This window comes from Oncorhynchus mykiss, chromosome 2, assembly GCF_057628025.1.
Source record: "Oncorhynchus mykiss isolate SJ-2025 chromosome 2, ASM5762802v1, whole genome shotgun sequence".
Taxonomy (NCBI): Eukaryota; Metazoa; Chordata; class Actinopteri; order Salmoniformes; family Salmonidae; genus Oncorhynchus; species Oncorhynchus mykiss.
In genome coordinates, this window is record NC_143023.1 from 31,252,166 (window position 1) to 31,276,146 (window position 23,981).

The 23,981-nt window shown below is 47.4% G+C and overlaps 2 protein-coding genes and 1 pseudogene across 6 annotated transcripts in view; 2 read left to right on the top strand and 1 right to left on the bottom strand.

Annotated features, from left to right (window-relative positions):
- LOC110534747 (sterol regulatory element-binding protein cleavage-activating protein) overlaps nucleotides 1–4,245 on the top strand; it is a 39,444-nt gene extending 35,199 nt beyond the window's left edge. For all 4 annotated transcript variants that reach the window (XM_036945756.2, XM_090196572.1, XM_036945754.2 and 1 more), the window contains exons 18-21: nucleotides 182–348; nucleotides 488–568; nucleotides 1,009–1,215; nucleotides 1,392–4,245. In XM_036945756.2, coding sequence (XP_036801651.2) covers nucleotides 182–348; nucleotides 488–568; nucleotides 1,009–1,215; nucleotides 1,392–1,637 — 701 coding nt within the window. In that variant the 3' untranslated portion in view covers nucleotides 1,638–4,245. The remainder of the gene's footprint in view (nucleotides 1–181; nucleotides 349–487; nucleotides 569–1,008; nucleotides 1,216–1,391) is intronic.
- A 126-nt stretch (nucleotides 4,246–4,371) lies between these two features.
- LOC110487053 (tyrosine-protein phosphatase non-receptor type 23) overlaps nucleotides 4,372–23,981 on the bottom strand; it is a 29,111-nt gene continuing 9,501 nt past the window's right edge. The window contains exons 1-23 of one of the 2 annotated variants that reach the window (XM_090196566.1): nucleotides 21,633–21,725; nucleotides 19,075–19,149; nucleotides 18,828–18,955; nucleotides 13,707–13,783; nucleotides 13,543–13,592; nucleotides 13,284–13,415; nucleotides 13,106–13,186; nucleotides 12,742–12,873; nucleotides 12,591–12,638; nucleotides 12,428–12,484; nucleotides 12,208–12,266; nucleotides 11,975–12,054; nucleotides 11,695–11,875; nucleotides 11,438–11,583; nucleotides 11,017–11,337; nucleotides 10,763–10,917; nucleotides 10,344–10,495; nucleotides 7,509–10,023; nucleotides 7,021–7,205; nucleotides 6,805–6,909; nucleotides 6,558–6,696; nucleotides 6,251–6,367; nucleotides 4,372–5,662 (exon numbers count right to left, since the gene is read on the bottom strand). In XM_090196566.1, coding sequence (XP_090052692.1) covers nucleotides 5,045–5,662; nucleotides 6,251–6,367; nucleotides 6,558–6,696; nucleotides 6,805–6,909; nucleotides 7,021–7,205; nucleotides 7,509–10,023; nucleotides 10,344–10,495; nucleotides 10,763–10,917; nucleotides 11,017–11,337; nucleotides 11,438–11,583; nucleotides 11,695–11,875; nucleotides 11,975–12,054; nucleotides 12,208–12,266; nucleotides 12,428–12,484; nucleotides 12,591–12,638; nucleotides 12,742–12,873; nucleotides 13,106–13,186; nucleotides 13,284–13,415; nucleotides 13,543–13,578 — 5,259 coding nt within the window. In that variant the 5' untranslated portion in view covers nucleotides 13,579–13,592; nucleotides 13,707–13,783; nucleotides 18,828–18,955; nucleotides 19,075–19,149; nucleotides 21,633–21,725 and the 3' untranslated portion in view covers nucleotides 4,372–5,044. Of the gene's footprint in view, nucleotides 5,663–6,250; nucleotides 6,368–6,557; nucleotides 6,697–6,804; nucleotides 6,910–7,020; nucleotides 7,206–7,508; nucleotides 10,024–10,343; nucleotides 10,496–10,762; nucleotides 10,918–11,016; nucleotides 11,338–11,437; nucleotides 11,584–11,694; nucleotides 11,876–11,974; nucleotides 12,055–12,207; nucleotides 12,267–12,427; nucleotides 12,485–12,590; nucleotides 12,639–12,741; nucleotides 12,874–13,105; nucleotides 13,187–13,283; nucleotides 13,416–13,542; nucleotides 13,593–13,706; nucleotides 13,784–18,827; nucleotides 18,956–19,074; nucleotides 19,150–21,632; nucleotides 21,726–23,981 lie in introns of those variants that run through there. The other variant, XM_036945753.2, reaches the window with a different exon arrangement.
- Nucleotides 22,178–23,378, top strand: LOC149985051 (uncharacterized; annotated as a pseudogene).

A 23,981-nucleotide genomic window follows, 5' to 3' on the forward strand; every position in this document is an offset into this window, starting at 1 on the left:
AAAGTCGATCAGTAAAATGTCAACAACTGGAGTCACCTGGTCATTCTTGGAGACGTTATTGACTGGGCAGTACTACGGTAGCTATCAACTGTGTAGTTAACTAATTATCAAGTAAGGTGTCTCCGGCTATGGTTACTTTTGGAGCGTTTTAACTGTAGACGTGTGTGTGTGTGTGTGTCAGGTCCTCCCGGGCGTAGTAACATGCCGCCCTCGCCCTGCTACAGCAGTGAGGATGTGATCTCATGCCAGCTGACGCGCTCGGTGCAGTGTGCCCACCAGAAACCCATCACGGTGCTGCGAGCCGCTGCCGGCAGAGTGGTCACTGGCAGCCAGGATCACACGGTCAGGGTGAGTGAGGACACAAACGCACACAGAAACACACACACACACACACACATGTGGACTCTTGTGTATATCATTCACCAACCTAAAACAGAATAAAATGTACACTCACTCACACACACTGAAACCCTTCTGTGTGTGTCAGGTATATCGTCTGGAGGACTCATGCTGTCTCTTCACGCTCCAGGGCCACTCTGGGGGAATCACTGCCATCTACATAGACCAGGTTAGTCAATGGTACGGTCTGTATCCCCCCCCCCATCCGATGGTACAGCCTTGTAACCCAAAGCTGTGTTCCAATGGCTAAACTCTTGTCTAACTGCATTCCAACCCAAAACCTGCTCCCTTGAATAATTTCCCCCAGAAGCATAGTTATGCAATGTAGCAATGGGCTCACCTTGCTCCTAAAATGCCACCTTTTCCGAACCTTGTGTACCAGTCTTGCTGGGTGTGCATGAGTCACTAAGGTACAGGCAGCCCAATTCTGATATTTTTTACACTAATCTTTACACTAAGCCCCCCTTACTAGGAGGGCACATCGTAGCAAAACATTTTGCAACGGATTTCTTATGAACCACTCCAGGTAGTCCCTCCCCAGAGCCACTTTTTTCTGTTTGTACTTAATGAATATGTGAAGTATCAGTCATTGTCATTGTCGTGTTGCAGACCATGGTTCTGGCCAGTGGGGGGCAGGACGGAGCAATCTGTCTGTGGGATGTGCTGACGGGCAGCCGGGTGAGCCACGTGTACGGTCACCGCGGCGACGTGACCTCGCTGGTGTGCACCACATCGTGCGTGATCAGCAGCGGCCTTGACGACCTCATCTGCATCTGGGACCGCAGCACGGGCATCAAGCTCTACTCCATACAGCAGGTGTGTGTGTGTGTGTGTGTGTGTGTGTGTGTGTGTGTGTGTGTGTGTGTGTGTGTGTGTGTGTGTGTGTGTGTGTGTGTGTGTGTGTATAAAAACTAGTCTCCTGTTTTTCAACGATAGTTTATGCCTCTTCGTCTGCTTCAATCCCAATTTTCCTTTATTTTCCTCTCCCCTAGGAGGTGGGCTGTGGTGCTAGTCTGGGGGTCATCTCTGAGTCTCTCCTGGTGACAGGGGGCCAGGGCTGTGTGTCCTTCTGGGACCTGAACTTCGGGGACCTCCTCCAGACGGTCTACCTGGGCCAGAGCAGCGACGGCCAGGGGGTCCGCCAGCTCGTGGTGCTGAACAACGCCGCCATCGTCTGCGACTTTGGCTCCGAGCTCAGCCTGGTCTACGTACCCTCGGTGCTGGAGAAGCTGGACTGAGCAGTAGCAGAACTAGGACAGGTGCCACACAGTGGCCTGGAGGAGTAGATGAAATGGTCAGTACTGACAATGGGGATACCTGCAAACGCAACTCATTTTGGCCCTACATTACGCTGCAGTTGGACAATCTTCTTGGAAAGAGTTGACGTGATTGGCTAATTTAGATCGTTAGCACTTCACCCGATTAGGTGGGAGGGCATTTCTATAGCAATACATAACGTTTTTTATAAAGCTAATGTCTGGTTGGAGAGACAGATGTACAGACAGACAGACTTACAAGTGGTCAACCTGCCACAGGGTGAGGTCTGTCTGACCAGAAAGATGACCCTTGACCTTGTTAGTAGCTCAGGGGGTTTGTATCCAAGGGGTTACCATCCAACAATCAGTCTGTCTGCACTCTATGATGCTGTCATTGGCGGAGTGTTTGATACCACGCCAGCCAATCAGTGTGGCAGGCTCATGTCATGAGGTCTGAGGGCTGTTGGGCTAAGCTAAGCAGTTACTAGCATGTGTGTGTTTTGTGTCCTGGGAAAGAAACAGTCCCTTTTATGGTGAAAACACTGCTGACAAAAATCCTTCATTATTGTGTGTGTGTGCAAGATAACTGGATACGATTACTGTAATGAAATGCACCTTGAGAGGGGGTTGTTTTTATGTTTAAATCTATTTATTAGTGATACATTTTAAAGTAACAATTTGAGATGTGCATAATATAATGTGCAGATGTCATAAATGTAGGGTTAGATTTTTTTATTTTTTTTAAACATTGGTTATGATGAATATTTGTAATATGAATATTTTGGAACTGAAGTGTTTTCTTGTAGTTGGAGATTGAGGGGGAGAGGTTCCTTGCCTTACCAAGCCTCAGGCTCTGATTTTAGGGCTACTGTTGCTGCAAGAGGACCCATCTGGCCCTTTTAGCTGTAGGAGGCTCTATACCTCTACACTTTCTGCTTGAATTTGAGATGTGCATCTGAAGTTGTGGTAGCTCTACATTTGCTGCTCTCTTCCCATGTTGACTGGGCCTAGGAGAAATGTCAGATCATTTGAGATTGTGAATATATTCAATTGCACTGTTTTACATTAGTAACATTGTCATGCTACCATTGTATATGTCTTGTTCTCTGACAGAAGGTTCCATTGAGGAAATCACGTTACTTTTTAAATGGCTTCCTCTTGAAAAACATCTTACAACTGAGTTTCTCTGTCTGTTTTTTCCCAATACAATGAAACGGTCTCTTTACTTTCTCTTATCTCTGTAATTCTCTGCTTGTGAGTTTGAGAACCCTATCAGGCATAACAGGAGAGGATGGGTAGTGTACCAGTAATGTGGTGATAACTCCACCTTGGCCCAGCCAGTCTTTTCAAGTGAGCAAAGGAGTCAGCGAGGGCCTCAGACTAGGAATATGAGGAGTTTGATGGGACCCTCTAGCTTGGACCCCCTTTACTAACTCAACCTTTCTTCCAGCCCCTTAGCTCTGAGTGACCGTAGCGCTAGCCTGCAGACACACACAATGCAGAGAGCGTGTAGTGGGCTTGACATTAGCCTACTTGGTTACTTACACCCATAGCTGAATGTAGGTCCGTGACGCTTGATATTGAAAAGCAAATCCCCTCAACTTCTACATACAGAAATATAACACACTAACTTGTGCACTAACTCTTAACCCTCTGAAATGCACACACGCACACACATCAGGCACTTTGAAACAATGTATAGAAAGACATTCAGAAACACACACATCAGACTTGTGAATGCAGGGGTGGGCAGCTTTAGTCAAGTGTTGTGACGTCTCCTGGTTTATCAATAACATGAATTGAAGACAAACGAAAACCCAGACGGACTGGAGTTGTGCTCCCATGTTCTATTGTAACATTTCTAATTTATTTTGTGTAAATAATAGGTAAATGCTTTAGTGTGTAGATTCACTTATAATTTGAAGATCATTTTTTACTTCCTGACCAAATGGTCTCTTTCTGGCAGTGTGGTGGGGGGTGGGGGTTGATGATGATGACTTGGGTCTCGAAGGAATGAATGTTGAAGGATATAAACTGCTGCCTGTATTGGGCAGTAAAATATGGTTGTGTTCCAAGTCCTTTTAAGCTGCCTTTCCTTATCTCCTTGCTTGCAAATAATGATGTTATAGTTATTTAACAGACCCATTGCAGCAGTTCACACACATTCAGTCACAATATGTGGCCTATGCAGGAATTAAACCGCACAACTCTGGTGTTGCGAGCACTATGCTCCAAACAGAACGTTTATGGAACAGGACCTTTCTTACATATGTTTCCCAGCGTTCTGCCACTGTACTATCAGTAGTGATGAAAGGAGATGAGAAGGGAAGCATTTAAGATAATTGGAACACAGCCCATGTCCCCTTGATCTGTTCCTTTTGGTCCTACAAAATAGTTGACAGAGGGAGGGGCAGAGAGAAACTGGTGTAAATATTGTTTTTGTGGAATCATAGGCCTGCTCTGCCCCCCTCCGCCCTTCGGTTGGCTAGGGTACACAGACTGTAGTGGCGGTAGCAAATGTTCTGGACTATTTTTAACACGGGAGCAAAACTTTGTACTAATTTCCAAATAAAGAGGCTTTGATACCTTGTCATGTGGTCTGATTTTTGTAGAAAAGTGGATACTCACTTGAGAAATAAACCATACATCAATTCAAACATTCCATAAGCTGTAGGTGTGTATTTTAAATACAGTAGTCAAAACCATGACAACGTAATAACATGAGGGTAGTCTACATTTATTCAAGATATATTTACAGTGTTAATGAAAGACAAGAAAAAAATCTTAAGATGTGCCGATTCATGTATGCATGCGGTTAACACAACAACACCTTCATCTGCAGGCTCCTCCCCCACCCTTTGGCCTCTGTCTGCGTCACCTTAGTGCAACCATATCAGTCACTACCGTCATCATCTTAGTCCACATGAAGAGCCCAAGCCAACCCCGTGCCTGGAGCGACCAGCTGTACGAGGGGACCATAGAAACTGCTGCTAGGAGGGCGTGCTGGGATTGTAGTGATGCCGAGTGGCCAGCTCTGAAGCATGGAGTGAAGAACAGTCCCATCTGGTACAGGTAGAAACACAGACAAAGAGAAGGAAAGAAAAGACGAGTGCTCCATGATTTGGTCCCAGAAGCACAGCCAGGCTACCAGTGATGGGAGGCAGAATGTATGACCCCTGAAGCAACAGAAAGGCCCAGGTTCAAACCAACCCCTAGCCCCTACCACTAAGCACTTCTAGTTGTGATTCTTGGAGTTTCCATCATTCTAGTCATTTTGGTTAATTAACTAAGAATCAGAGAATCAAGAAGAACTAGTACTAAAGGCTACAGGTCAGTTTGACACACGGCTATGAAGTGAGAAAGAAAGAGGGCGTCGTGGCTCCTGTGTTTCAGTTCCTGTTGAGGCTCCAGAGGGGGTCTAGGCTGCTCAGGGGGTCGTCTCCCCCCTCCTCGCTGGGCCCCTGGTGGAGGCCCTGGCCCTCGGCAGGCTGCAGGAAGCTCTGCTTAGTGACACGGTGCTTGCCCTTGCACCCACCACCCTCCATGGAGAAGGCCTCGGGAGTCAGCGAGGCCAGCAGCTCCAGGGAGTTTGGGGCCGGGCCAGAGGGAGGGGCTGGATCAGGGGTCACCTCTGGGACTGCATGGTTATTGCCTGTGGGGGGAGAGGAAGGGGCGGTGGCATCCACACCATTGGGTGATGGGGACTGAACCTTCTCTGGGGAGGAGAGTAGGGGACTGAGGGAGGAGGGTTGGGTCTTGCTGGGAGAGGGGTCCCGGGCGGGGGCGGTGGCTGGCTCTAGCTCTCTATCCAAGGGCAGGTCGGTGGGGGGGTTGAAGGGTTGGTCCTCCAGACCAGAGGAAGCCCCACTGTCGAGGACAGGGTCCATGGCTGGGTCAGTGGCACTGGGAGGCCGGATGCTGAGTTTGGCGATGGTGGCCTGAATGGAGCTGATGGTCATGTCACCTCCCAGAACGATGTCCTGTTGCGACTCCTGGCGAGAGTAAGGCTACAGGGAAAAGACAACCAGACAATATTTAGAGTGAGTAGTAGTGTCGCATAGGCGGGTTGGTTGACAAGCAACAGCAGCGAAACGTGCGCAACTATGGGGCAAAACAGACAGGGTTGGCTTAGATGTTGACAACATGTAAACTATATTTTGTCTCCAATGTTTATTGAAAACATAAATGTGCACAATGTCTCTCAAATACGTCATTACAGTTGTTGGTTAGCTAGTGAATTTTTTGACATGAAATCAGTGAAAACAAGATAAAACTAGCTGAAACAACTCCCCACATGGCAGTTTCTTGTCATTGTTGCTAGCTATCTGGCCATCCAGAATCACAACAACTCATATACTTCTGCCCCATTGAAGTGTGCACATAGTTTTCGTGACGTTGTCAGCTAATCCATCTATAGGGCCTCTCAATTTTAGCTTACATCGAGTGCAAATAAAATTGTTTTTCCAACTACATTTTCAATAGGAGCATATTTACGACTTCAATCACCACTACTCACTATCCATTCAGGTGCCTGAGACCCTAAAGCCTGAATGCCAAAAGGATCAAAAACTGCCTCAGTGAGAGACTGGGCTCACCTTGGTGGCAGCAGTGCTGGGTGTCTTGCTGCAGGGGGCGGTAGGGAGGTAGCCGTGTCTCTGGAGGACCTGCTCAGCGTGTTTCAGCACCGCCTCATAACAGAACTTCAGGTGCAGCTGTGGACAGACACCAGAGAGAGGAGACAACTTGAAGAGCCATCATACCAACAAACAACACTGACTCAATGCACTGGGAAAGTGACAACATGAGCTTTTACTAGAGAACTTGCCTATGTGACGTCACTCTTACGAGACTGCACATTTAACCCCTTGTAAAGCATGAGGTCGTTAGGTGTGTCTCTCTAACCTTCTCCTGCAACATGTTCTTCCTCTGCTGCCTCATCTTCTTGACCAGTAGAGGTAGGTCAGGGATGCTGTTCCCTGCCTCCAGCTCCTGTACCGCTGCATACAGCAGACAGAGGGCGCCGGTACGCCCCACGCCAGAGCTGAGGTCACGGAGAGAGACCGGGTTCGTGGCAATACTCACATACACTTGGTTTTGATTAATCATCATGATGTTTGGTGATCTTAATAAAATAGCATGTGTGTGTTACCTGCAGTGCACAACAATAGGTGTGTGTAAGGGCCTCTGGTGCAGGTAGTATCCATGAACCTCCTGGATGAAGCAGATTAGATTGCTCTTGCTCTCAGGAAGACCCCTGGGAGGGGGAGGGGGGAGAGAGAGAGAGAAGAAGTGAAATGGTATTCGTTAGCCAGATATTAATTTCCATGCATACAGTGGTTATTCAGTTGTTACTGTGTGGACTCACAGCTCAGGCCAGGAGGTGAACTGTAGGTGTATGACAGTGCGTTTGAGGCTCTGGTCACGATATTGCAGGCCAATCATTCGCTCCACGTGGGTGGGCGTGGTCTTCTGCGTAGTCAGGGTGACTGTGATTGGTCCCTGAGCAAGCTGCTGGCCGCGTTCTGTCGGGAAATATCGCAAAACCTTTCCCTACGGAAACACAGTAAAGAAACGACTAGGAGTTGGGGTTCTCTCAATAAATTACACTGTGTCAATCAAAATATGGACCGATAACTTCCAATTAAATAATAAATGTGTTTTCACAAACGTTTAGTCTGGAAGTAAATAAACCATCTCATCAAAGTTCTGCATTATCCAATTCCTTACCTACCTTGTATTCCTTCTTGGGTAAAAACAAACAAACAGGTGGTACATCTACCACCCACAGTAGTAAGCCTTTATAAGCGACCCCTAGAATGGCCCATTCCTTCTCCCCTGAGTGTGTGTTCATACCTTATCTAACTCCTGCTCTGAGACCAGCATGACCACCAGCGAAACCTTCTGCTCCCACACCATGAGCCAGAAGTCGGCGGCCGTGCCCGACAGCGGCGCCTGCGTGGCGATGAGGCGCGGGCAGTAGGGCGACAGCTCCTCCACAAAGCTGCCGTTGATGTAGTCGTCCTTGCCCGAGCGCAGTAGGACGCGGTTACAGTCGTAGGGCATCACGTCCTGGTGACGGTTCTTCATGGTGTAGCAGCGGGCGATGGCGATGGACAGCTGCCTGGCGTCCCTCTCCTGCCCCTCCTGGAGCTCCTTCCAGCGGGCATCCAGCGGCGACAGGCCACCTTCGTCCACCGACGGGCGCTCCAGAGACTCCACGGCCAACCGGAAGCGTTCGAGTTCGCCGCAGAGGCGGGCTACGCGTTCGGGGGCTTGGTACGGGTCGCCCTGGATCAGCCGGATGCCCTGGGAGCTCTTCTTGCGGCGCTCCCCGTCCTGAGGGTCAGCCTTGGTGGGTTGGAGGACGTTGGCGGGGGCTTTGGGGCCACCGGGCTGGCTCTCTGGGCTGGAGGAGAGCAGGTCGTCTGTGATGGAGTTCTGGCGCGGGAAGAGGGAGGTGGAGGGGGATGAGGAGGAAGGGAGAGAGGGTGGACCGCCAGGGGTGGGGGCTGGGGAGGGCCTCTGGGGGGCCAGGCCTAGGGAAGAGGGGCCTGGGGAGGGAGAAGGGGAAGGTGAGGACGAGGGAAGGATGACATTAGGTGGGAGGGCCACTGGAGGAGCTCCAGCAGTTGGTGGAATCATGTGCTGGGGAGGAGGCCGAGGTTGGCCCATAGAGGTGGGCTGTGGTGGGGCTCCGGGAGAGCCGTTCACACCTGAAGGAGTAGCGTACATGGTGGGGGTCATGGGGGCTACAGGTTGGGGAGCCTGGGACTGTTGGGGGGCTGAATGAGGCATTATAGGAGGCTGGTAGCCCTGTGGTAACTGGGGCTGATAGACATGTTGGGGGGGTTGACCAGGGTGGGGCATCTGAGGCCCCTGAGGTGGGAGGGGGCCCCTGGGCAGGTAAGCCTGAGGGAGGTGGACATGATGGGGCTGGGAAGCAGGGGGCATCTGCTGGTGCAGGCCAGGGGGCATGGGCTGGCTGGTGGGGGGCAGGTAAGCCTGGGAAACTGAGGGCATCAGCTGGCTGTTAGCGGGCATCTGCTGATGAGGGCCACGGTGCATTTGTGGATGAGGGTGCATTTGCTGGGTGTTGGGATGCATTTGTTGTTGTTGGGAAGGTAGCATCTGCTGATGAGGGTGCAGGGGCATCTGTTGGTTGGCAGGTTGCATGTATGGTTGGGCGACAGGGGGCATGGGCTGGACAGTGGGGGGCATCTGTGGGTGAGGGCCCCTTGGGATCATGTGTTGGGGCTGTTGGGGTGGGTAGCCCTGCTGAGGGTGTTGAGGATGATAGCCCTGTGGTAACTGGGGCTGGTAGCCATGCTGGGGTTGTGGCTGGGGCTGACCAGGATATGGTTGTTGATACTGGGGGGGCATGGGTGGCCGGGGCTGGTGCTGGGGGGGCATGTACTGTGGGTAACCCTGCTGGGCCTGGGGTCGGGGCCCGGGCATAGCCCTGGGGGCAGACTGGTAGCCAGGGGGCAGCTGCCCAGGAGGGTGTTGGTACTGCTGCTGTGGATGTTGGTGTGGTACCTGGCTGGGCACTTGCATGGGCACCCCAGGCTGGGTCATGTACTGTGGGTACACACCCATCTGTGGGGGAACAGCGTAGCCTGCAGAGACAGTATGTGGTACAGGGTGGCGTGGGGCTGAGTTATAACTGGGGATGGGGGTCTGGATACTATCTACTGTAGTAGTGGAGGGACGGAAAGGGGCACGGGCAGGCCCGACTCCCCCAGTTTGGGGGGCTTGCGGCTGGGGAGGGCCATAGCCAGAAACAGGGGTCTGCTGGGGGGGTAGCTGAGTGAAGGGTCCACGAGGGAAACCCTGGGCGGGGAGCGGGCCAGGGAAATGGTGCGGGCGAAGGTTTGGGGGGAACTGAGGGGTATAGAGCGGTGCCCCAGGTGCCCCTGGCCAGGGTAACGAAGCATTGCCACCCAGATTGGCACCAGGAAGGAAAGCCTCAGGTCCCGGGCGAAGGGCAGAGTGCAGGGAGGGGTGGTCGGGGGGTAGACTACGAAGCTCGTCAGGCAGGTCTCCTCCCAGGCTCAGTATAGCAGCGTTGATCTGGGCTAGCTCAGCATCCTCCAGACTAGAACAGGCAGAGTCCACGTCTGAGCCCCCCTTGGACCCAAGGGACGGTTTGGCTGCAGTAGGCCGAGAAGGGGGATTCTTCTGGGTCTCCCTGTCCAGCACGGCCTTCCTCTCCTCCTCCCTGCCCTGACACAGAGTCTTAGCTCTCTCCAGCAGGCGGGAGGACTTGGTCTCCAGGTCCTCGTAGAACTCCTTCCCCTCCTGGGACTTCTTCATCAGGTCCTCGTAAGCCTCATAGGACGCCACCAGGGTCTGCACCGTACCGTTCCACCTGAGAGTTGGAGCGAGAGAAAGGAAGGAGGAGAAGAGGAAGAGAAAGGGAGAGATGAGATAACTTCTTCAGCAACAATGACATGAGGCTAATGCTTATGTTTCTAGTGTTTCCATTTGTCTGCTCCGATTTGTTTGTGTGTTCTGATTCTCTTCATTGGCCCCGTCCCTATGGCCTTGGACTGGAACAGCGTCAAAGTCCCTATGGCCTTGGACTGGAACAGCGTCAAAGTCCCTATGGCCTTGGACTGGAACAGCGTCAAAGTCCTTTGACAAATAGTGCTGGTGTTCCACTAAAACTCTTCCCAAGACCTTGCTCACTTGTGTTCCGTCTCGGCGAGGCCCTTGCGGACCGAGGCGTATTGCACGTTGGCTTCCGTCAGCGCCTTGAGGATGTTCTCCTGGGCAGACAGGTTCTGGTCGATGTACACCTTCACCTGCTCATACTTCTTCAATTGCTCCTCAAACAACCTCTATAGGGAGGGAGGGAGAGAGAGAGAGAGAGAGGGAGAGAGAGAGAGAGGGAGAGAGGGGAGAGGGAGAGAGGGGAGAGAGGGAGAGAGGGAGAGAGGGGAGAGGGAGGGAGAGAGGGAGAGAGGGGAGAGAGGGAGAGGGAGGGAGAGAGAAAGGGAGAGAGAGGGGGAGAGAGAGGAAGAGGCAAATGTTACATATAGTGTGTTTAGAGGCATGCGTTAGTCTAGAATTTCCTGAAGATCAAACCCACACACAATGTCCTGTACCTTCATGTCAGTGCGCTCGGTAGTGACAAGGGAGGAAGTGATGTCGTCCTGCTGGATGAGGTCACGCAGCTGTTTTTCCAGGGTGCTCCTCTGGTCCCTCATCTCCTGCACCTTACCCAGGATCCTCTTCATGCACTGCAGCCCCGCCACCTCCTCTGTAGGAACACACACACACACACACACACACACATTTAGAAACACACTCCAAATGACACCATAAACACCATTACTCTTTTCCACTTTCCTATACCCACCCTGGTTGAGTTGGGGCCTCGGCAGGGCGTCTCTCAGGGCATCCAGTGGTCCCCCCAGCAGCCTCAGGTTACTGATGTGCAGGTTCATGGCTCTGTGCAGCTCGGTGTTGGTGAAGCTGGCCTTCTCATGGGCCTCCATGTACTTCTCCAGGTCCCTGCGGATCTCAGCCAGGGTCTGTGCATGTGCCTGGGGGTGCAACTCCGCCGCGGGGCCTCCTCCTGCCGCCTCTTGCAGCGCCCGCACCCCGGCCTCGTCCTCCTCCAGCACGTCCCGGATCTCCCTCAGAGACGCCTCCACGTCCGTGAATACACCAGACAAGACTGAGGGAGAGAAACATAGGGATAGTATCGAAAGGCTGTGTACATATGTATGTGTGTGTGTGAGACATGTGTATGTGTGTGTCCCAGGCCAACCACTCACCCTGCATGGACTGAATGAGGCTCTTGACGGTGTCTGGTCTGACACTGAGTGCAGCACACTTCTCCATCAGTACAGGGGGGATGTGACTGTACATGTCCAGGTTATCTACTGAGTCTGGCTCCAGACCCAGAGAGTCCATAAACTGCCTGTAAAGCCAGAGCTACATCAGTAACCACACAAAGTCACTATATTAAATCGTAAAAGGCGGACCTAGACGACACAAATACACACACAGCCCCTCTGACTCTCCTACTCACTCTAGAGTCTCATTCCTGCTGTCTATCTTGGCCATGATGTCCCGTAGCAACTTGGCCTTCTCTTCACTGTAGAGAGAGGAGGCCTCGTGGGCAGCCATGGGCACCAGCTTGGCAAACAGGTCTGGTCCTGTGACACTGGGATCAGTTGGGTTCACGGGCAAGGCCTTCACCAGGGGGGCACCTAGAGAGGACATGATGACAATGAAAATCCAAATATAGTATATGAAATGCAGGAGAGGTTGTGTGTGAGGTTAGGTCAGAGGTCAGGGTTCAATGTGACCTTTGACGGAAGCAAGAGTCTCCAACGAGGGCACAGTCTCATGGTAGATGAAGTCATTGTCTTTCTTGGCAGAGTTGAACCTACAAGGGACAGGGGATAAGGAATATCAAAATAAAAGGAGAAGACGGATCAGAAAGAGTGTGTGTGACTGTCTACCTATCTCAAAGGGTAAAGATTGTACCAACCTACCCACTATCATACGTGAATATACGGTAGGGAATATAGCTGCTTACTTTCCCCCTATCACGTCCATGGTGAACTTCAAGGCCTCCTGCACACTGTCCGGCTGACCCTGTTCAAACAAGAGAGAATGAGAGAAGAGGGGATTGAGGGGAAGGAGCATAAAGACAGTTCCTTTGTTATTGTAAGCTTGATAACAGATGCAAAAGAATCCATTTCAGAATGCCAAATGAAAAAGGTTACACACAAGAGTCAATTGGAAGCTGACTGTACCTTGGCCAACTTGATGGCTTCACTTAGTTTGTCTAAGGAGCTCTGCAGGTAAGCCAGCTTTAGAAAAACAGGTGTATAAGGAGAGACATTAGTATGTAGAGGACTGGAGGTATGCAGAGGAATATACACGGGGGGAGTAGGGATAGTCAAGAAGGTGACATACCCGCTCTCCATATTTCTGTTGCTCCTCAGCCTGCTTCCCCATATGCAGCTGAAAAAAAAGATGTTATTCAATAACAGAGTATCCGTTAACCAAATTGAGAACACATTCGCAATACACTCCCTCACAACTCAGTGTCCTGTCTCAAACTCACATGAGCGATGGAGGCAAAGTAGTAGATCTTCATTTGCACCAGTTTCTTCCAGTCCTTCTGGATCTTACCCAGCATGGAGGCTGTGTCAGAGTTCTCCAGAGCCCTGCATGCCTCCTTATAGTAGTCCACCACCTAGACCAGGCCAACAACAGAACAGTCACACACCTGGGTCATACTCATTAGGGCACACCGTAGAGAAACGTTTTGCAACAGAAAATAATTTGCATTTTCTTATTGGATAAGTTCAGTTAGTCCCTCCCCGTTTGATGCCTATTGAGAACAACAGTGCTCTACGGCAACTGAGGTCTAGAGGGTGTAATCGTGCCCTGCTACTACGTCTTGTGTTGACAGAAGGGAAATTTACCTGAGCACTGATGCGGGCTACAAGGAAACTCTTCCTGTTGTCCAGCATGGACTTCTCCAGGAGACACTCCTGAGCCTGACCCTGAATGGAGACAAATAATAACGATGAAGTGTGTGTGTTCATGCTTGTGAGAACACATGCATGTGCACACGTGTGTGTGTGTGTGTGCGATAGTTACCAGCATGAGGTTGATGTTGAGGTTAAGGATCTGGTGACTCATGTCCACGCTGAAGTTGTGGCTGAAGTGGTCCCTCAGGTAGGAGAAGGCCCCCGCGGAGCACTGGAAGTGTGTACATGACACCTTCATCCCCTAGAGGGAGAGAGAGGAGGAAGGGAGACAGAAGGGAGTGAGGAGGTAAGTGATAGAAAGAGGAGGACAATACAATGTCCGTGTGAGATGTCATGGAGAGAGAGGTTAACGTGTTGCTTTTGCTCACCTCTTCGGACACCCTGTTATCCATGGCTCCCAACATGGAGTGGAGAGCACCTACAGAGAAGACAACATCATGGCAATCAGGAAATAGCTGTTTGACGGCTGGTTAGGCCCTCAGTGCGGATCGAAGGTCAGTTTTCCACTACACCACTCAATGGCTCAACTCACCCAGGTTGTAGAGGATGCAGGCTTGCTCATAGCTGATGTCATCATGAGTGACTGTTTTTCCAGAAAATATTTCTGTCCTGATAAGAGAGAATGAAATTGTTGACACACTGTTTTGCATACATGAGGGTGTGGTGTGTGTCTACATGTATGGGCCTGTCTGTATTTGTATGTATTATGGATCCCCATTAGTTCCTTACGTTTTTTAAAGTCATGTTAAAAAAAATCTGAGCGGTAGATCTCGGCTTGCATTTTGACTCAGTGATCTTGACTCAGACAAGGTTGATGACCAGTGTTCTAGACTTTTCCCTGTTAACACTATCAACCTTACCGAAACAAAACAAACTATGCAAGAGATTTTGTTGTAGGCAGGACGCATCAGAGTAGGATTCTCCAGCCTTGTGCGGTATAAACAATCAGAGCTGCAGTAGGCCTATATGCAAATAGCTCATTGCCATATATGGATATGTGCCATTTACATTGAACTGAACTGTGTTTGCAGCATGAGCGGTCGTGAGTAGATGCGCTTAATTTGAAGTCAAAGTAAGAGCTGCTGTAGCCACATGTGCACATTTTGTTCATATCCTTTGCTATTTAGTGAGTTATTAGCCCAGTTATAGTCAGCAATAGGGGACTGATTGCTTCCTACAAGAGCACAAAACATATACATCTCTAGACGTCTTTGAAAAGCGAGTCAGGCAAAGAGCGTTTTTTTTATGTCTTAAAGGGGCAGTGTTGTATTTTGAGACAGGCTTGAACAAGCTAAGTAGCCAATAGGCAGGGGGTAGCATAATTTGTCTGATTCTCTGTAATAATGGTATGGGAATCATTTTGGGTTTTATTTTGTAAAGTGGTTTCTTGCATCAAACAACACAACAACATGTTCAGTCACCTCCTTGTCTGAAGGACAAGTGGATGAACAGGTTCATGTCAAGCCCTGCATGTTTTTTTTCAGAAGTCTCATGGAATGTAGGCCTACATTGAACACCGCACATTGGTTGCTACGTTAGGCTGAATGATAGAACAGCCGTTTCCACGTTAAACTGTTATGGGATAAATGTTTTCAATTGTTTTGATGTTATGCCACTCTGGTAGGCTTACGTTATGATCAAATAGCCACAGTAGCCTACATGGCCACCTCTAAAACTGTAACTTAAAGCGGGTACAGCCTCCGGGTTCACAGTAAACGCACGCTGGACGTTGCACAGAATTTTCACAACGTTCAAAGGTCACATTAAGCAGACCTGAAATTTGCTCAGTGCCTGAAAAAAATTGAGGGAACATTACATTACACATATGCCTTTCCAGCAGCAGATTATTATAGATAATGTCAACAAAACAGGTCCCACAATCCTTTTATTTACTCATTATTATTATTTTGTTAGCCAATCAGTCATTTGTGTAAGTGGCGTGCATGTTGAATGCCCATCCCTATAAGCGTTTTGAAAATCTGCTGTTCATTTGTTTACTGTGAAATAGCATTGTATCTGGTCAAACACTATTTTGTCCAAAAGTTTACTAAGGGTTGGTAACAGGCTGATTGGTCGGCTGTTTGAGCAGGGTGCTTTGCTATTCTTGGGGAGCAGAATGACTTTTGCTTCCTTCCAGGTCTGAGTACACACACTTTCCTGATAGACAACCATATTTGTTTCACCACTGCCACACTCACTTTACAGAATTACAATGCTTGTCGTTCATAATTTGGTCAGTTACAGTGCCTTGCGAAAGTATTCGGCCCCCTTGAACTTTGCGACCTTTTGCCACATTTCAGGCTTCAAACATAAAGATATAAAACTGTATTTTTTTGTGAAGAATCAACAACAAGTGGGACACAATCATGAAGTGGAACGACATTTATTGGATATTTCAAACTTTTTTAACAAATCAAAAACTGAAAAATTGGGCGTGCAAAATTATTCAGCCCCTTTACTTTCAGTGCAGCAAACTCTCTCCAGAAGTTCAGTGAGGATCTCTGAATGATCCAATGTTGACCTAAATGACTAATGATGATAAATACAATCCACCTGTGTGTAATCAAGTCTCCGTATAAATGCACCTGCACTGTGATAGTCTCAGAGGTCCGTTAAAAGCGCAGAGAGCATCATGAAGAACAAGGAACACACCAGGCAGGTCCGAGATACTGTTGTGAAGAAGTTTAAAGCCGGATTTGGATACAAAAAGATTTCCCAAGCTTTAAACATCCCAAGGAGCACTGTGCAAGCGATAATATTGAAATGGAAGGAGTATCAGACCACTGCAAATCTACCAAGACCTGGCCGTCCCTCTAAACTTTCAGCTCATACAAGGAGAAGACTGATCAGAGATGCAGCCAAGAGGCCCATGATCACTCTGGATGAACTGCAGAGATCTACAGCTGAGGTGGGAGACTCTGTCCATAGGACAACAATCAGTTGTATATTGCACAAATCTGGCCTTTATGGAAGAGTGGCAAGAAGAAAGCCATTTCTTAAAGATATCCATAAAAAGTGTTGTTTAAAGTTTGCCACAAGCCACCTGGGAGACACACCAAACATGTAGAAGAAGGTGCTCTGGTCAGATGAAACCAAAATTGAACTTTTTGGCAACAATGCAAAACGTTATGTTTGGCGTAAAAGCAACACAGCTGAACACACCATCCCCACTGTCAAACATGGTGGTGGCAGCATCATGGTTTGGGCCTGCTTTTCTTCAGCAGGGACAGGGAAGATGGTTAAAATTGATGGGAAGATGGATGGAGCCAAATACAGGACCATTCTGGAAGAAAACCTGATGGAGTCTGCAAAAGACCTGAGACTGGGACGGAGATTTGTCTTCCAACAAGACAATGATCCAAAACATAAAGCAAAATCTACAATGGAATGGTTCAATAATAAACATATCCAGGTGTTAGAATGGCCAAGTCAAAGTCCAGACCTGAATCCAATTGAGAATCTGTGGAAAGAACTGAAAACTGCTGTTCACAAATGCTCTCCATCCAACCTCACTGAGCTCGAGCTGTTTTGCAAGGAGGAATGGGAAAGAAATTCAGTCTCTCGATGTGCAAAACTGATAGAGACATACCCCAAGCGACTTACAGCTGTAATCGCAGCAAAAGGTGGCGCTACAAAGTATTAACTTAAGGGGGCTGAATAATTTTGCACGCCCAATTTTTCAGTTTTTGATTTGTTAAAAAAGTTTGAAATATCCAATAAATGTCGTTCCACTTCATGATTGTGTCCCACTTGTTGATTCTTCACAAAAAAATACAGTTTTATATCTTTATGTTTGAAGCCTGAAATGTGGCAAAAGGTCGCAAAGTTCAAGGGGGCCGAATATTTTCGCAAGGCACTGTATGCATGGATGTGTAGGTTCAGAATTTGTTGTTGGCATGTCAAAGTTTGCTAATCTTGCCAATGAAAAAATTATTAAAGTAGTTGGCAATATCAGTGAGTTTTGTGATGAATGAGCCATCTGATTCAATGAATGATGGAACTGAGTTTGCACAAAACTGTATTTAAGGTGATCCAAACCTTTTTACTATCGTTCATCTTTGTTTCACAGTAACTGTTTCTCCAGAAAATATTTCTGTCCTGGTAAGAGAGAATGAAATTGGCGACACACTGTATTGCTTACCTGAGGGTGTGGTCTGTGTCTACACGTATGGTAGGGAGAGCTTATGAAAGTGTGTGTGTGTGTGTTTGCTCACACTTTATTTGGATAGTTCAGATTGTCCATCTGTAGATGCTCTGTGGATGCTCTAGAGATATCTGCAGATAAGCAACTGCTTGCCAAGGTTTTTCATTTATTTTATTTATTTCACCTTTATTTAACCAGGTAGGCAAGTTGAGAACAAGTTCTCATTTACAATTGCGACCTGGCCAAGATAAAGCAAAGCAGTTCGACAGATACAACGACACAGAGTTACACATGGAGTAAAACAAACATACAGTCAATAATACAGTATAAACAAGTCTATATACAATGTGAGCAAATGAGGTGAGAAGGGAGGTAAAGGCAAAAAAGGCCATGGTGGCAAGGTAAATACAATATAGCAAGTAAAACACTGGAATGGTAGTTTTGCAATGGAAGAATGTGCAAAGTAGAAATAAAAATAATGGGGTGCAAAGGAGCAAAATAAATAAATAAATAAAATACAGTTGGGAAAGAGGTAGTTGTTTGGGCTAAATTATAGGTGGGCTATGTACAGGTGCAGTAATCTGTGAGCTGCTCTGACAGTTGGTGCTTAAAGCTAGTGAGGGAGATAAGTGTTTCCAGTTTCAGAGATTTTTGTAGCTCGTTCCAGTCATTGGCAGCAGAGAACTGGAAAGAGAGGCGGCCAAAGAAATAATTGGTTTTGGGGGTGACTAGAGAGATATACCTGCTGGAGCGTGTGCTACAGGTGGGAGATGCTATGGTGACCAGCGAGCTGAGATAAGGGGGACTTTACCTAGCAGGGTCTTGTAGATGACATGGAGCCAGTGGGTTTGGCGACGAGTATGAAGCGAGGGCCAGCCAACGAGAGCGTACAGGTCGCAATGGTGGGTAGTATATGGGGCTTTGGTGACAAAACAGATTGCACTGTGATAGACTGCATCCAATTTGTTGAGTAGGGTATTGGATGCTATTTTGTAAATGACATCGCCAAAGTCGAGGATTGGTAGGATGGTCAGTTTTACAAGGGTATGTTTGGCAGCATGAGTGAAGGATGCTTTGTTGCGAAATAGGAAGCCAATTCTAGATTTAACTTTGGATTGGAGATGTTTGATATGGGACTGGAAGGAGAGTTTACAGTCTAACCAGACACCTAAGTATTTGTAGTTGTCCACGTATTCTAAGTCAGAGCCGTCCAGGTTACAGTTAGGGATGTTTCAGAATAAGGGTTAGGGTAGAGTTAAGGTTGGGGCTAGGGTTAAGTTTAGGGTTAGGATGAGGGTTAATGGTAGGGTTAGTAGATAGTTGAAATGTTACTGATAGTCTGTCGAGCATCTACAGATGGACTATCCAAATAAAGTGTTAGCTTGTGTTCTTCCGGTCGTTCCGTAGCCGTCTGTGGAAGAGTTTATGAAAGCAACTGTGTGTATGATAAGGATCTCATAGGTAAGTGTGTAAATATAGGGCTCCTATGTGTACTTCATTGCCTCATACCATGAGATGGGTACTGCTGCTTCCTGCCCCGGCCCCAGAGGCACACGGCTCTGGAGGTAGTGCAGCTGCCCAAAGTACTTCCTCAAAATGCTGCAGCCCTCAAAGTCCCGCGTCACATTCACCGCACCCTGCCACAAACACTTACTTATTATAGGATAGAAAGACAGTACAGCATAGTATATGGCCGACATAACAAATAAATCACAACATATGACATTTGCATAGCACGCTCAGTCCCAGTTCATACCTGTCTCAGTGTCTCTAGCTTCTTCAGTTGTTCATTATAGCTGTCTGGATTCTCCCCATAGTTCTTCAGGATGAACTGAAATGACAGAGGGAAAGCAGATAAGAGGGGCCATTGGGAGCTCAGCAAATAACCTTTACTTAACCAATAAGGTATATTCATTCAATCAGAAATAGATTTACAGTACCAGTCAAAAGTTTGGGCACAACTACTTATTCAAGGGTTTTTCTTTATTTTTTTACTATTTTCTACATTGTAGGATAATAGTGAAGACATCAACACTATGAAATAACACATATGGAATCATGTAGTAACCAAAAAAAAGTGTTAAACAAATCAAAATATATTTTATATTTCAAATAGACACCCTTTGACTTGACAGCTTTGCACACTCTTGGAATTTTCTCAACCAGCTTCATGAGGTAGTCACCTGGAATGCATTTCAATTAACAGGTGTGCCTTGTTAAAAGTTAATTTGTGGAATTTCTGTCCTTCTTAATACGTTTGAGCCAATCAGTTTTGTTGTGACAAGGTAGGGGTGGTTTACAGAAGATAGCCCTATTTGACCGGTGGAAATCTGCCCTTTGGTCTGATGAGTCCAAACTTGAGATTTTTGGTTCCAACCGCTGTGTCTTTGTGAGACGCAGAGTAGGTGAACGGATGATGTCTGCATTTGTGGCTCCCACCGTGAACAAGGTGGTGTGATGTTGCTTTGCTGGTGACACGGTCTGTGATTTATTTAGAATTCAAGGCACACTTAACCAGCATGGTTACCACAGCATTCTGGAACTATATGCCATCCTAAGTAACTTCAATATGCTGCCCTGCATCCCCACCATCTCATTGTTCCAGCAGGATCCAGCACAAATTTAGCACTGACATTCATAATTAATCCATAATCCAATCCAATTAATCCATGTAATAAAAAACGACTAGATCTGCACATATTGTGTGGACAAAGGAAATTGATCTGAATCTCGCAGACAGTGTTTTATTTATTTTGTTGGTCTTTGTTAGCCGAAAGCTGGGATTTGTTCCAATCCACGTTAGGTCCATGTTAAGTCTACGTTATAGCCACAGAAGGCTGGTGGGCAGAGATCTAGGAGGATGGACTCATTGTAATGGCTGAAATAGAATAGTGGAACGGAGTCTAATATGTGGTTTCCATATATTTTATGTGTTTGATACCGTTCCATTGAATCCATTACAATGAGCCTGGCCTCCTACAGCTCCTCCCATCAGGCTCCTCTGGTTATAGCGTGGTTGACATACAAAGGTTATTCCCGATTGAGCCAACATGCACAGCTTTTACTGTGAATGATAGATGGAGAACGTGTGGAAAAATGCCAATAAAAGCCACATCGTCAGCTTCCCAGCGCGCTGCTCTATGAATAGAATCCCGGCCTAAATCTAGTCTCTTGTTTTATTTGGTCGACAAGAGACCCCACTTTATTCTCCTGTAGATGTTGAGAAGAAGAGCAGCAGTGCCGTCTGGATCCGAGCCTGAATCTTCTGACAGCGGAGAAATGAGAGACCCCACAAACTGACCAGGATGTGGAGGTTCCCACAGCGGACAGGTAATCATGGAGATATCTGGAGTAGAGGTCGACCGATTATGATTTTTTAAAACGCCGATACCAATACCGATTATTGGAGGACCAAAAAGGTCGATACCGATTAATCGGACGATTTTTTACAAATGTATTTGTAATAATGACAATTACAACAATACTGAATTAACGCTTATTTTAACTTAATATGATACATCAATAACATCAATTTAGCCTCAAGTAAATAATGAAACATGTTCAATTTCGTTTAAATAATGCAAAAACAAAGTGTTGGAGAAGAAAGTAAAAGTGCAATATGTGCTATGTAAGAAAGCTAACGTTTCAGTTCCTTGTTCAGAACATGAGATCATATGAAAGCTGGTGGTTCCTTTTAACATGAGTCTTCAATATTCCCAGGTAAGAAGTTTTAGGTTGTAGTTATTATAGGACTATTTCCCTCTATACCATCTGTATTTCATTAACCTTTGACTATTGGATGTTCTTATAGGCACTTTAGTATTGCCAGTGTAACAGTATAGCTTCCGTCCCTCTCCTCGCTCCTCCCTGGGCTCGAACCAGGAACACAACGACAACAGCCACCCTCGAAGCAGCGTTACCCATGCAGAGCAAGGGAAACAACCACTGCAAGGCTCAGAGCGAGTGACGTTTGAAACGCTATTAGCGCGCGCTAACTAGCTAGCCATTTCACTTCGGTTACACCAGCCTCATCTCGGGAGTTGATAGGCTTGAAGTCATAAACAGCGCAATGCTTGACGCACAACGAAGAGCTGCTGGCAAAACGCACGAACGTGCTGTTTGAATGAATGTTTACGTGCCTGCTTCTGCCTACCACCGCTCAGTCGGATACTTAGATACTTGTATGCTCAGTCAGATTATATGCAACGCAGGACACGCTAGATAATATCTAGTAATATCATCAACCACTAGTTATCTAGTGATTATGATTGATTGTTTTTTATAAGATAAGTTTACTGCTAGCTAGCAACTTACCTTGGCTTACTGCATTCGTGTAACAGGCAGTCTCCTTGTGGAGTGCAACAAGAGGCAGGTCGTTATTGCGTTGGACAAGTTAACTGTAAGGTTAAAAAGGTGTAAGGTGAAAATCTGTCGTTCTGCCCCTGAATGAAGCAGTTAACCCACCGTTCCTAGGCCGTCATTGAAAATAAGAATGTTTTCTTAACTGACTTGCCTAGTTAAATAAAGATTAAATAAAGATGCAAAAAAATCAGCGCCCAAAAATACCAATTTCCGATTGTTATGAAAACTTGAAATCGTCTCTAATTAAATCGGCCATTCCGACTAATCGGTCGACCCCCTAATCTGGAGATGGTTGTTTGGGGACGGTGGACCAGATGGATTAAGACGATTGAAAGCCCATATGTCTTGATTTTCCCTGTCTGATTGTTCATTGCATCACTGATAAAATTCCTGTCAATGTTTTGATTATGACAGGGATGATGAGGATCTTTGTAACAATCATGATGACGGTTGTTGTTATCAATGTTGTGTTATCGTCATGATTGTTGATTGGGACACATGCTCATACAGATCCGGTGGCTGACCTGCACCAAACCAGGAGTCAGTTAGGGAAAGTCTGTTTGATCATCCTGTGTCTGAGTGTCACACTAGGGCCATTGGTGACTTTCAGGACCAACTCTATTCAAGCTTGCGCCATTCCTCCCCCTTTCCACTCTAGCTGCCCTGTTCACACTGCCAAATACACTATAACACCAGTCAAGGTTTCAACGCATCTAATGGTGTCTGCATACAAGGACCACAGGGGAAGGGGAGCCATGCGCATCATTGCCATGGTCAAACAAAGACCGAACCACGTCTCTGTACTGTGTGTTTTGCTGCTCTGGACAGGCCCCCCAGGTCGCTCCAGCCGATGTCGTAATGCACAGCGTCCACTATGGATGCGGCCGCAGACATGCCCGTCCTTGAAGGACAAGGATGCAACGCCACACACGTCACTCTCACCACACACCTAGAGAGCCAGGATGCCCTCAACCAGACATTTCTGACTATCCAGAACAGGGAGAGATGGGAGGATTTCCCCATCCTCCAGTACTACGCAGAAGAGGGCACTCTGGAAGTGATCGACTGGCCCATCAACCACTTCCTCAAGCCCTCTACTGAGTAGGAGGCCCAGGAGCTGGAAGGGGACATCCACCACCAAGAAAGAGTGTATCTACAGGAATATGTACAGACGCAGCAGTGTTCCTGATGGAGACGCACCACTTCCCTGCCACGGCCGGTACCACTACTCCAGACCATTCCACACGGAGGAGGGCGCCAGAGGTGGATCTCCTCGACTACGTATACAGAGAACCTGTTCAGGAGGACGCCACCCACTCCTACAAGATGGTGGTCAACCCCCGGCTGGTGCTGCAGACAGACATGTTTGAGGTGACAGAGAGCTACATTGACACTGTTAGGGTTCTGTCAGACGTGTGTAAGATCATGCAAGTGAAAGAAGCGCAGAAAGGGAGCTGGTCCAACGAGCAGCTGGTCCTCGATAGAAGTCTCTGGGAATTCTGAGATTATCTCATGTCCATTATTGATTACATTTTTACAGACATTAGGAATACATCAAACTCCTTGGGAGCATTTACTCAGTTGAAAGTTGGATATTGAGAATCAAAATGCAACATTTCTAGGACTACAGGGTTAAATCCATTAGAATACTATTTGACAGCACCCCTTTTGATTTGAAGTCTTCCAAACATACAGTGCACTAGGAAAGTATTCAGACCCCTCCACTTTTCCACGTTTTGTTACGTTACAGTCTTGTTCTAAAATGGAATATTAAAAAAGTTATCATCAATCTACACACAACACAGCACTATGACAAAGCAAAAAAGGATTTCTATAAATTGTAGCACAATCTGAAATATCATGTTTACATAAGTATTCAGACCCTTTACTCAGTACTTTGTTGAAGCACTTTTGGCAGTGATTACAGCCTCGAATCTTCTTGGGTATGACGTTACAAGCTTGGCACACCTGTATTTGGGGAGTTTCTCCCATTCTTCTCTGCAGAGCCTCTCAAGCTCTGTCAGGTTGGATGGGGAGCGTCTCCAGAGATGTTCGATCGGGTTCAGGCTCTAGGTGGGCCACTCAAAGACATTCACAAACTTGTCCCAAAGCCACTCCTGCATTGTCTTGGCTGTATGTTTAGGGTTGTTGTCCTGTTGGAAGGTGAACCTTCACCCCAGCCTGAAGTCCTGAGCGCTCTGGAGCAGGTTTTCATCAAGGATCTCTCTGTGCTTTGCTCCGTTCCTCTTTCCCTTGATCCTGACTAGTCTCCCAGTCCCTGCCACTGAAAAACATCCCCAC